The 13618-nt window shown below is 39.2% G+C and overlaps 1 protein-coding gene across 1 annotated transcript; it reads left to right on the plus strand.

The window, feature by feature from the left end:
- The first annotated feature begins 719 nt into the window (after positions 1 to 719).
- On the plus strand, positions 720 to 2407 carry LOC124070013 (cadherin-18-like). The gene has a single exon (XM_046409597.1). It carries the CDS (start codon positions 813 to 815, stop codon positions 1458 to 1460), a length of 648 nt encoding a protein of 215 aa, XP_046265553.1. The 5' UTR covers positions 720 to 812; the 3' UTR covers positions 1461 to 2407.
- Positions 2408 to 13618: the final 11211 nt, after the last annotated feature.

Genomic DNA, 13618 nt, shown 5'->3' on the forward strand with positions numbered 1-13618 from the left:
ATCACCAGATAATTTGTTTCTAAGATGTTTAGGGCCGGGCACAATAACTGTTTGAGTTTAGAAGAAGAACATTGCAAGTCATCCAGGTTTTTATGTCTTGAGGCATGCCTGAAGTTTGGTTACCTGGTTTCATTGATAAATATAATTGTGTCCTCTGCGTAACAGTGAAAATCTATAGAGTGTTTCCTAACAATGTCATCAATGGAGAGCATATATAGGGTGAATAATATTGGTTTGAGCACAAAACCTTAGGGAACTCCATGACTTTTGTGTGAAAGAAGGATTCATCAGTAACTTGAATGAACTGAGTTTTCCCTTTAATGCAACTTAAGTGTTCCAGTCTCACTGAAAAAATACAATGGTCAGTAGTATTAAATGCAGTGCTGGGGTCTAACAATACATGTACAGAGACAAGACCTTCATTTGATGCAAGTAAAAGATCATATGTCCATCTTTCCTCAAATTCTTTGTTCTATTTTGACTTATTTCATTTGTGTTAGAACAGCAGTAGAACTAATCTTGAGAATTTATCTCCTTTTTCTGCATGAGGACCAAATTGGTATATAATGTACTTCTTTTACTGGGCATTATCAAAGGTGCTTATTTTAATGTACTTTATAGTTTCTTGGAAATAATATCTCTCATGTTTGTTATCTACATTGACCTGCAATCTGTATTCATCGATCATTTTGCTCATGTCACTGAAAAGTACCTTGGATGTGGCTTTGTGTTTTACTCTGTGTACTTCACTTCTTCATGCCCTTTCTGTATTTGTTTTTACCTCTCTTGCTCATTTCCCACCAGCCATTGTGATGCTGTTCACCCAGCTACGAAATAAGAAAGCAAGCAAAGAACCCTTGATTCTCTCTGAAGAGGACATCAGAGAAAATGTGGTGACCTATGACGATGAGGGAGGGGGAGAGGAGGACACAGAAGCCTTTGACATTGCTGCACTTCGAAATCCCAAAGCCTCTGAGCCTCGCAGGAAGTTCCACACATACCTTGGTTGTGGACAAAGCCCATACGGAGAGGAGGACAACGCCGAGGGGGATGGGGAAGGCACTCTGGTGATAAGGAGGAAGAAAGCACAGCAGGTCAATTACAGGAGCTACAGCCCAGAGTCAGAACCTGCCTGGTTTGTCATTGACTGTGTTCCTCGAGAGATCAGCCAGTCTGCACCTTCGCTTCTGCTCGATAGTCATGACATCATTCAGGAGATCATCCAGCAGAAGGTTGCCGAAGCAGACTTAGACACACGTGGTCCACCATATGACTCAATTCAGACATATGCCTATGAAGGCCATGGGTCTTTGACCGGTTCAGTCAGCTCTTTGGGCCTGACTGCGACAGTGCCCGAACTAAACTATGCCAGCTTAGAAGACTGGGAGCCAGTGAGGCAAACGCTGGAACATATTCTCAGAGACCAGTTCGCTACAGACCAAGCTAACCCTGACACCTGAAGGTTTTTTTCAATTATTATCATTATTAATATATTTATTTTTTACCTTTTCCCAAATTTGCTGAAACAGATTGCTTTTTACTTGTGATATTAAACCTTGGTGCAAGTATACAAAATTACGAAGTGATGATAAAAAATTGGAGCGATGATATCGTGAAATCAGAGGACAGGAAAAGCCATTTACTTTTAACAGGAGAGAAGAGCACATACGCTGAAGGGAGATTTTGGAGAAAACATCCAAGCTCAAGTGATTTTATGAAATGAAGGACAAAATGCTAACTGAGAGAAAACCAGGTGTTTTAAAATGACAGTTTACTCCGTCTGCTCTGCTTTTTTTTGTGTTATTGGATATGGTACATCTAGTCCTTGGCCCAAAGGACTCTAGACTTGAACTTTGCTGTTCCTGAAACTCCAGTCATTTAAAAACCATAGCACAGATTAGTACCGTAGTTCAGGTCATTAGTCATCCATTGGCTTGAATTATGGGAACAGGGAGTTTTACAGATTTTTTATTCATAAAGTAAAAAAGACACATGTGAGAGTGGCAGATATTCTAAAGGCCAAAGAAAGCTAAGCCCTTCCTCTGAAAATGACTACATTTGTTTTTTTTTTTTATAATATATGCATTCTGTCGGGTCATGAAACCATAAATATGTTTGCATGCACATGGGGACAAAGGACCCTGAAGTATCATTTTATAGGTGTGGATTAGTGAGGGTTAGCTAATCCAAAGATCCAAGAAATGAAACATGATCTCTCCTAACCATTTTTTCCACTGCAGGAACTTAACTTGACCTGGGCTATTATAAACTACTGTTTACTTAGATACTTAACATACTACATTTCTGTAGTTGTTCTTAACTGGTTCCAGTCTTATGCCACCAACTTGAAATCATCATTAGCTGATCAGATTATGTTTTATGAACCTATGATACATCATGTGGTATTGCAGAGTAATTGTCATGGTCAATGGACCATGACAATGGTCAACGTCCATGACAACGTCCACTATGCATGCATTCATCCACTGAGTGATATCATTATTGTGCATTTACCTGATGACTCTAAGATTTTGTCTCCACTTAACAACCTGCTTACCTACCACCTACAGCGATTTTTAACATCCAATGCCAATGTTTTTTATTTCTTTATTTATTTTTTGTGTATATGGTATGGCTATATTTAATGCAAATAAACTATGTCGGGGTTATGATTGGGGTTAGGCCAATAACACTTATAGTAATAAAACAATTGGCAAAAGCGAACTATAGGTGTGTGACTGAGAAGGTAAACTCCGATCTTCTGTATGAACGTCTGTTCACACTCTTGTTGCCACAAAAATGGCACAAAGTCATTGGAGATAAATTAATTAAAGTAAGAAATAATTACATATGAAATGAATTCCTACTCATTGTGATCCTCCTCCTTTGTTTCATAAAGTCATATCTTGCTTCTGTATTTTTCTACACTGTTTGGCTGTATGTTGTATCTGTATTTCTGTCAGATGCTGAGAATTCTTCTGGTTCACCTTATGGATTTTAACCACTGACTCCATATAGATGCAGCTGTAAAGTGGTGGTTACTGCTTTTTTGTTTATTGTAGTCACTGTAGTCACAATAAGTCTGCTTGACCAATCATGATCAATTCAAGTCAAATCAGTTTTATCATATTACACAAATCACAAATTGGGCTCAAAGGCTTTCACAGTCTTTAGACGATATGACACCTTTATTGATGGTAATACCGGTAATGTGGTGCCAGAAGTCCATAAATGAAACAGTGAACAGTAAGCAGAACCCAGCTTTTATTCATTAAGTTCTTGCAGTGGAAAAAAACTATTTGTTGACTGTATCAGTCCATTTCTAGTCCACCAATGTGAAAAAAGTTACCAGTGACATCTAGGGACATAGACTGACAGTGATACAAGTGGAAAGCTTGGTAACAACTTAATAATTGAGACTGTTCAAGTTCCATTCCATTCCCGTTCCAAACATGACTTCCCCCACTCTCCTCATTTGTGTCTCTCATTTTCCAAGTAACCTTGCTGACTTCTGTGAATCTGTGAAACTTCAGTATACATCTTTTCACTGTGCTGAAATCAATGACAGAGACTGTATGTTTTCATATCTTTTCCAAATGGAAATGAATGAATAGATGGACTGAAGAAAAATCAGGAAGACTGACAAAATGAAGCCTATTTTCCCTGGTGTATTTTTTTTTTTTTTTTTTTGGTGAATAAAAGGCAAATTATTTCAGAAAAGCAGTTTATTTGCTTTTATTAGTTTTGGGCAGTCTTTGAAAAGTGCTTTTTTTTTAACTTATTTTCCATTATTAGTTGTGGTAGGGCGGGTGGTCCATTTGGGATTCTCGTTAATTGCGCTAGATTTGTCTTTTCTTGAAACACCATCTGAGCTATCTGAGCTACAGTCCTGTTAAAAGAGCATGCTTTTCTCCTCGTCCTTTCTCTTTCTCGTTTCTCTTCTCTAAAATTGATTAACAATGAAATAAATACCCCACACAAAGAGCCTGAAAAGTTTTTAATTGGGCCACAGCAGTATTTTGTGTGTCGAAATTGCCTTCAAATGCTTAGCTGTGCAGCTTTTAGAGCCATCAAGGGATTTCTCAGTTCAAGGTGATTTCTGCCAAGGAACAGGTTAGCTTTCATAGCTCACCCCTGGAAGCTCATCCCTGGAAGAACAGTTAAGTGCATAAAAAAATTACTCAAGCATTTTGGAAGAGCCATTGATCAATTCAGCCTCTGTTACATGGTTTTTATTTTGAATTAGCTGAATTGTTCAACAGGCCTTTTTACATAATTTTTTGGTCCACTGAAACATGAAAAATTAATTATTTCAACTCTTCCTTAATTTGGCTTCATGCAGCATGTTCTTTTGTTTCATGTTGGGAGGAGAATTTATGTTGCCTGCTCTTATGGTGTTTGGTCAATAATTTATTGATTAAAGAAGTAATCAGGAAGGTTGATGCATACCAGTGACATCAACAAGGCTGAAAATATGAATAATTCATGAAAAGTGTAATTGGGGCTCTGAGTGAAAAAAGCATTTAAAGGGACTCACAGGGTAAACTGTAAATGCCAGCTTTGCAACCAGCACACTGATTAGTAGGATCTCCAAGGTCGCTGGTCTCTGACAGTCACACAGTAAGTAATGCTATTAATGCTTTCAATGTTTGAAAATAACAAAGATACAAAAAAGAGTAACCATCCATCCATTCATTTTCTATTCCGCTTATCCGTCAGGGTCGTGGGGAAGCTGGCGCCTATCCCAGCTGACTACGGGCGAGAGGCGGGGTTCACCCTGGACTGGTCGAAGAGAGTAACCACAAAGTCTTAAACTTACAGCGACTAGTATGTGTACGTATGTATGCATGTGCGTCTTATTCGTCTAATTTGCGAATTCACTTATTGTTATAGACCACTCACAGCAAAAAAAACTCAAGCAGTCAGTCAGAAAACATCAAACTGATGGACTGGAGTCATTGTGAATAGGACAAGCTGCTCATGTCCACAGCAGAACTGTAAGACATATTATTAATATACTAATTGTATGATATTTTTTTTAGAACATTAACGGTAAAATAATGACAAACGGGATTACTTTTTTATTTGTCTATTGAGTAAATTAATATCATTACAACTCAGGAAAATTTGCAATGACCGGGACACCATGTTTCAGACATCACCGGAGTGTAGTATAGTAATGATTAAATTTCCCCTCAGGGATCAATAAAGTCTTTTCTTATTTTATCTTATCTTATCTAACTTGGATTTTGCATTAGACTCGATCATTTTTGTTATGCATTTTCTTGTGACAAACAGCTTGTGTGTAGAATGACACTTGCAGATCAATTCAGAAGAGACTTCTTCCAGCGGTGAAACCTGACAAAAATGGCTAAATATCTTTCTCTCCACCCTTTTTTTTCACCTGGCAAACAACATTGCACATCATGACTAAGATTTGGCATACTGGATCGCCCGAGATTTAAAATGAGTGATGTCAGAAAAAGTGTCCTTTACGTATAGCCCCCATTTCTGACTGACCAGCTACAGACACAGCAGGTTAAACCTCCGTCCAAACTTCTGCTGTTTTTAACCAACAATCATTTCAAACCTGCAACACTGATGTAATAAAGTCATTATTTTCATCTGACAAAATCAGAATAAATCTGGGTTTATGACAACTTCTTATCTGTGTTTTCAGCTGTGCTGACATTTAAATTTAACCATTGTGGGGAAGGTTTGAGGCAAAAAAATTGAGAAAGTCCTTTATAATTTTACTGCTTACTGGTTTGCTGGGTCAGTGTGTGCAGACATTGCATTTCACACAGCATTTCAACATTCACTGTTGAACTGCTGTACAGATTATGTTATTGTATCCCCCCTGTGGTCATTTTTTGTATTGCACCCAACTGCATTCAAGTTCTATTTAAGTGAGAGGATGCAGGAAGCTCAGGTGGACAGAGCGCAAGAGAAGGGAGGGTGAGGAGAAAGAAATGCAGATAGGATTGCTTAGTCTGCTGGTAAAATTAAATGGAGAGTAAAGAAAGATAAGAAAAATGATTGGAGTGGTGACAAAGACATGTGTGGAAGATGAAAATATGCTAAAAGAGTGTAATAATGGAGTACATTGCGTGTGTCAGAAATAGCAATAGTCAACTTAGTGATGGTGGTAGTCCATTACAAGGTTTTGTTTGTTTTTTTTTTGTTTGTTTGTTTTTTCCAGAATACATCTTAGTGGTGTAGTAAGTAATTGAGTAATGGAGGAACTATTGATGGTGAAAATTAATTATTAGTTGTGAAAACACAAACAGGAGTCAGGTCTAACCGTTCAAACTGTTTAAATCACACCCTCTTGAACACATTATGTATCATTTAAACTCTAATTCATATTTCAAACACGAGCCTGGCAGATCAGTTGAGTCAGTTGAGCTGTTACTTCTGGTATCAGCTATTCCTTTTTGCTGCTGTTCAGCATAGTCATGTTTAATTAGCACAAACCATTGTTAGAGCAAAGGCTGTCTACTCTTTTATGTCTCATTATTCCATTAGAGCTCAATTGTGTTTGGTCTGTTTATAACTGATTTGTAAAAAGATAGTGTTGTGTCACCAAATTAATGGAAAGGCATAGAATTTTTCCTTTAGGGTGTCAAGAATGGCGGCGTCGCTGACGCAGAAATTAGCTGAACCCCGATGCAGAGTCAAAAAGAGCAGACAGGCAGGCAGGCAGATCGCAAAACAAATGTCTTTTAATTAATTAGAACAAAAACCAACAAAAGGCTCACTCTTACCGTGGCAGAAAATCTACAAAAATACAAGGTATGGCATGGCATGGCATGGCATGGCATGGCAAGGCAAGGCAAGGCAAGGCAAAAACAACAACACGATCCGATCATGGCATGGGGGAAAAACACAGACGCTCTGACAACAGTGACTGGGAAGACAAGGACTAAATAGACAAGACAACGAGACACAGGTGACACACATCAGGAGGGAGAAAGCAATCAGGAAAACTAAAAGCAAAGCTACAAGAAAACAGGACACACAGGGGAAGTTACGCTTTTCAAAATAAAACAGGACATGACAAAAAACCTTTAACATAATACATGGAAGCACAAGACAACATGGAACATGGACAGAAATCAAAAGACAAAGCATAACAAAACACCAGGCATGACAGAAAACCACCAGGCATGACATAGGGATGAATGAGGGATTATCTAATCTAATCTTATTTTATCTTATATTATCTTAAATGTAAAACTTAAATGTGGATATTGCCATGTCAGTGAGCAAATCCAATGTGTCCACGACAATTTCAGTCTATCCGCTGTTTTGATGATGAGATCTGATATCCCTGTCTGCATTTTATTCTGTTTGTTTACATAGATAGATAGATAGATGGATAAGAACTTTTGATCCTGCAGGAAATTGTTGTGCCAGGGTTGCAGTACAAAGAAGCATACAAAGGTAGCACACCACAGTAATCACACAAAATATAAAAATAACACAGTAATATACAAAATAAGAGAGTACTATAAAAATCACAGAGTATATACATAAGATATAGATAACAGCAGATAAGGTGCAGAATGGCAACGGATAAGGTTTGAAGATATTATTGATTCTGTCCACTTTTACCTGCTTCTCCTCTTTTTTGGCGGGCGGGGGGGTCCTTATGGTCTCTACCAGTCCCTGTTATCTAACTGGATTAGGAGAGAGTCCTACAGCAGGATGGAGAACAAATTGTATTAGAGTTCCCAGTGTTTCATCCATGTTGGAAAGGAAGGAAATCAAAGATTGATGAGTTTCACAGGGGACCACTGCTTGTGTACAAAGATAGTCCTGGTGATTTGAATCATGGTGGGAATAATGTAATAATAAACTAGTGAAGAATAGACCACAGAGAGACTGCACTCTGCAGTGTACTGTGCACCTTGGTGGAGTTTCACTTGCCTTGCCTGTGTCCATATTAGCATGCCACTGTAAGACCAGAAAGCATAAATCATGTGAATCATGTGAGTTACATGTGAATGTGAAGAATGCAAATGTGAAAAGGCAATTTGCACATGTGTCATTTTTGTGAGGAGCTATGAATTGGTATCCAAGCTCAGTTGATATCATGGATATCACCATGGAAATGACATCAATTCAGTAACTTTCTTAAATTTGACAAAGCTCCTCCACAGAAGAACTATAAGACATTATACAGCTGTTTTCAGAATTGATGGTTTTGCATCTGTTGAAAGTTACTGAATACTCAGCAGAGCAGGGATATATCAAACGGGAAAATGTAACAGTTAATCCAATAGCTTCTACCGGTTTGGCCTGTGTAATCTCTGTATTCCCTCATTTCCTCAACCCCCCCCAACCACCGGCTCCGCCTGGCCTCAATGAGTTAATCCCCTGATAGTGATGATTCCATTAAAATTAACTGATTTTGGTTTTGAGTTTGATAATGTATTGATACAGGGGCTTGAAACACTTGTGCATTAGCAGGGACAATTTGGTTATTGGCAAGAAGGTCAATGATCATAGGGAATAATCACTGAAACAAAATAAGTGTATTCTTTATACATGTAAAATCGGGGCACCACCCTGTCACCAGGGACCAATATCTAAATTAATGCGGCAAAGTAACAGTCTCTTATGAGCTTGCGAAGGGTAAATCCAAGCGCTGACTGTTATGAATCCAGCTGTTATCACAACTATGTTCGCAATAACCACAAACAATGACGAGTTAAATTATAACAGGATTTATTAACACAGCAACTACCATACACACATTAACTACTAACTACAATGGGTAATACAGGTACAGCAGTGAGGATATATTTATTATCTATACATGTATACATATCTCTCTATATATATATATATATATATATATATACATATATATAGGTGTGGCGGGTGGCCATGTGGTGCGGCTTTACATGGCAAACCAAAAGGACAGGCTGTGGTTCCCTACTCCCCTGGGCTTTGGCCATTATAGATGGATGAGGAACATTACAGAGTTACAGACTACGGAAGTGTTGTACAAAGGAGTTTCACACACAATTATACAAATGATTTCTAGCAGTTGTGGATAGATGTTTAATGTGATGGATCTGTGTGGGATCTGTGCTAGCTGTTTTTGAAAAAGGGTGTGAAAAATGTTTGAAAAATACATTTAACAAGTTGCCATGTTTGCAAGAGAAGACTTTTGCTGTGATGGTGAACATCAAGTGGATCCCAATGTGTCTTAGCATTTGAGAAAATCTGTAAGACTGTACAGTAAAGAACATATTCTGTATGTAGAAAATTCCAGAGGTGGTTAAATTGGATGTGAGTGCACTATACAGCTCACAGGGCTGGAGAGAAGTGAAGTGTCAGGTGTGTCAGGTCATAGCACCAGGCCTGACTCATCTGCAGTGAAACACTGATCATGAGTAGGCAGACTGAACAGAGTAAACATGTTTGCGCCCGTTAGCTCCACTGCTCTGGTATTAATTCTGTTCCCAATTACTATCATCATACACTCCCTGCAGGCTGCATATGAGGAATATCAAAGGAGTCACACATTCAGAATAAACAAATAACAAAACTTATACTCACTGATTTCTGAAATTTACTCACGGGTGTCAAACATTACATTTTCACGTTTTCACAGCATGTAATTGTTAGGATTGTGGCCGAATATTCGGCTATCTTCCCTTTGTTTTGGTTTTTTGTTATTCTTTTTTCCTTCAGGCACGCCGGGGACAGCCGTGTCGGCGGGACGGGGAATTGGAGCTGAGTGCCATCATCTGTGTCATTTAACCCACCTGTTTCCTGTTCTCCGCTCCTTATTTAAGGACCTGGTCTGCATCCACTCTCCGCCAGTTCTTCAGCTTTCCTTCGCGGTAGTACTCGGCAAATGTTTAAAACTCTTCCTGAAAAAACCTTTTCGTCTCCTGATCCTCTGTTTCTTTCAGATCACCAGCTCCAGTTCCCCGCCCGGCAGTGACGGCGTCCTGCGTTGTGTTTTTCTTCTCTGAAACCCTCCGTTTGAGGACACTTTTCGTTGTGTTTAAACCCTCCTTTTGAGGACACCTTTTGTTGTATTTTTACCCTCCGTTTGAGGACACCTTTTGTTGTATTTCTACCCTCCGTTTGAGGACACCTTTTGTTGGTTTTTGTGCTAATAAATCTCCTAGTGAGAACCCGCACCTGGATCCTCCTTCTCTCCATATATAGTTCGCTAACACATTGGGTTATTGTAACAAAACTGTTAGGTTAATCCTACATATTTGTTGGGTGCCCTTTTTAACCTAGTATTTATGTTATTTTCACCTAACTTATAAGTTATTATATATCTTTTCCCCAAATCTAAATGTATGCATATAATGACTTACAACATTCTTAATTTCCTTCAGAATAAATAAAGCATCTCTATAAATTGTTTTAAAATACATTGCATACCTTTACATCTATTCTGGCCTGTGTGTGAATAAATTAACAACTACAAAATGTTTGTAATTTACCAAGTGTAGTAAAATGCCAATAAGCTTCAGAAATGTAAAAAAAAAACATTTTATTAAAATATTATTATTTTATTTTATTAGAAACATTCAAAATTTCAAATTTAAAAATTCGGATTAATTAATTCAACAGTCAAACCATTAAAAGCAAAGGGGCAGGAAGGTGGGCGGGACCATTGATCCACTTGCTGTCACGGTCCTGACTAGGCAAATAAGGAAAGACTCAACAGCGCGACTGGAGACGGTCAAGCAGAGAAACAACGTTTAATCAGGCTGGGGTCGGTACGCAAAAAGGCAGTCAGAAACAGGCAACGGTATCCAATAAACGTGAGGCTAAGACGAGGTCAGGAAACAAACGAGCAGGGATCAAAACACTGGTGACAAGACTATGAAAAAATGCTGGAACGTGAAGTAACTACGACAACGAACTGGCAACGAGACAAGACACAAGAGGGAATATATACACGAGGCTAATGGGGAGTGATATGAGGCAGGTGCGGGGAAAACAATCAGGGAACGGGTGCACACAGACGGGGAGGAGGCAGGGCAGACAGGAACCTGAAACAGAGACAGAGGTGAGTGAACGTAAAATAAAACAGGAAGACAAGACATGAAACATGAGGGAAATAATAAAACACTTAACAGGGATCATGACACTTGCTGCCTGCCCCCTGAATACATCATAAAAAAAGTCCAGTCTCTGGGGCTAACATGAGGTCTGTCAACAAACACTAACAAACACAACAAAACATAACAAACCACATTTCAGCTAATCACCAACACCTACTGTAATTGAGAGGCCAGGAAGTTTACAGTCGGTGAAACTGCCCCCCCCAACTCATAGACTGCTGTCTGGAGTAGTTCCCAGACAGGCGCACACTCCTTGGGGTAGTTGATGTCAAGTATGTAAAAGGCCTTGAAGCAGACATCAACTGCCCCAAGGAGTGTGTGCTGCTCAATTGCCTCCCCACACAGCACGACAAATGCCTGCGAGCATATCCTCTCCTCCCCCAGCATCAATACAAATGGGTAAGGTTTGGACACCCCAGCCTCCAGTAGAAATTCTACCATGTTTGTTCCAATCTGCAGTTCAGAAAAAGGAGAGAAGAGAAGAATATTAAAATGAATCTGTTATGTTCATAAGAAGACTTAAGATGTGGAATGATAGAAATAAAGATAACAGTTAAGTAATAATGAAAAAAGTCACTTACTGGCCTGATTTCCAGGAATGCTTTAGTGGCCTCCTCTGAGCTATGCCGAATGGTTTTCCTGCCTTTCTTGTAGACTGGAGATGGCAGAAGTTTTGGCAAAGTCCTAAGGGCCAGTATTCCCTTGGCATCTAATAATTACAAACAGAATGCTTTAATGGGAAAGATTACATTTAGCCATTAGTGCACATTGAGTATTATGGAGAAAAAATATAAAAAATAAAGAAATAATTATACACATGTTGTCTCACACACACACACACACACACACACACACACACACACACACACACACACACACACGTACACACATACACACACTCACACACTGACACACACACATACACACACACACAATGTATAATTTATTGGGTAATAACTATCACTGTTGTCATGTAAGGGAATTGATTAGGAATTTATTTTGATGTGGAAATGGTTGATGAAGAAACATTATACAAATTTGTCCATTTGCGTATTGAGATCACTTCGAGGTCAAAGGTCACAGTTCCGGCTATTCGGTCTCTTTTCTTCGGATTGAGTTCAGGTGACCACGCACATTCACGGGGTTCAAGACAACCATGCGCAGTTTAACTACATTGATAAAGCATCCGACGAAGACCAGCCGATGAAACTACCTACGGCGAACCAAAGAAGTCTATTTGGTAAGTAATTTCTTTTCTTTTGTCTTCTTATTCTTCTCTAAACTGCGACTTGTAGTTTTTGACCTTTCCTGTGAGGGAGCGTTAGCATGTTATTAGTAATGTTACCTAAATGTATATAACATATATAACATATATAACATAACATATTTGCAACTGTGAGGTGGACATACCATGCCTGGTGTGGTCAGGTGTGGAAACTCGCCTAAAACATCGGCAATGGTTTTCCCTGTGTTGTCCCTGATCCATTTTGCCCTGTATTGGGCTGTAACCCTCATGTAGTCCTCCACTTGGCTGGCTGGCAGAGAGTTGTGCTTCAACCATTCTGTCTTTTGTGTTGCTTCTTCTGGCGGTATGGGCGACTCTTTGAAAACACAGTGGAATGTTGTTTTTGAAATTTGGACAGTCCACCTCTAATCAGTCAAAGCTAGGTATGTGACCATACACACAGCAGCCAAACAGCGTGAATAGAAAAATGTCTACATTAATTAAATCTCTACATTCACATCGAGTGAATGCACTCTTATCTTACACAATGAATTTGCTAGACCAATGTAGAGTTGGAACTATTTTCTGGCAAAGCATTTTCGTGGCGCAAACACACCACGCAGAACCTGAAAAGAACCAAATTCCGTCTGACCTGCATGGAGTTACCAGTTGATAGACAGTAAGATTGTTACATTAGTAGTTTGAGGTTAGTTTCACATTTACTGAGTAATAATGGTTATTTGCTGTGTGAAGGGTGCTGCATGGTGTCTTTGCGCCTGGCAGCAGTGCTTCGCCGGTGCTTTGCCCAAAAATAGTTCCAACTCTAAATTGGTCTCGCAAATCCATTCGTGTAAGATTGCATTAATATTTACACTTGATGTGAATGTAGAGGTCACAGGAAATAATTAGGAAAAAATCTTGAGTTATCTGATTCACTATTGCAACGACTGTCTTGCTGGACATTCCGGATTACAGCGACTATGCAAAGCTAAAGCTAACCGAGGTATTTACAGGTTTAGACAATGGCTTGGTCGGCAGCAAAACGCTTTTGTACACTTATCCAACTCTAGGGACTATGGGGAGTGACTCAATTTCACCTGAGGGTGGCGTATTCCTTTAAGACCATAATTGCATACCTGGTGTAGTTATTATACGGGTTTCTGGCGATGACAATACTGATGACGATGATGGTGATGATGACTCTTGTCTGGCTGGCGTTCCTCCCCTTCTCCAGCTCCTGATGCGCTTTCGGATGTTACGGAGGCGCTCCTCCAGGAAGCCGGTC

This window comes from Scatophagus argus, chromosome 13, assembly GCF_020382885.2.
Source record: "Scatophagus argus isolate fScaArg1 chromosome 13, fScaArg1.pri, whole genome shotgun sequence".
NCBI classification, from domain to species: domain Eukaryota; kingdom Metazoa; phylum Chordata; class Actinopteri; family Scatophagidae; genus Scatophagus; species Scatophagus argus.

Bases quoted from the DNA above. Each gene is read 5' to 3' on its own strand.
- LOC124070013 (XM_046409597.1), top strand. From the start codon at position 813: ATGCTGTTCACCCAGCTACGAAATAAGAAAGCAAGCAAAGAACCCTTG.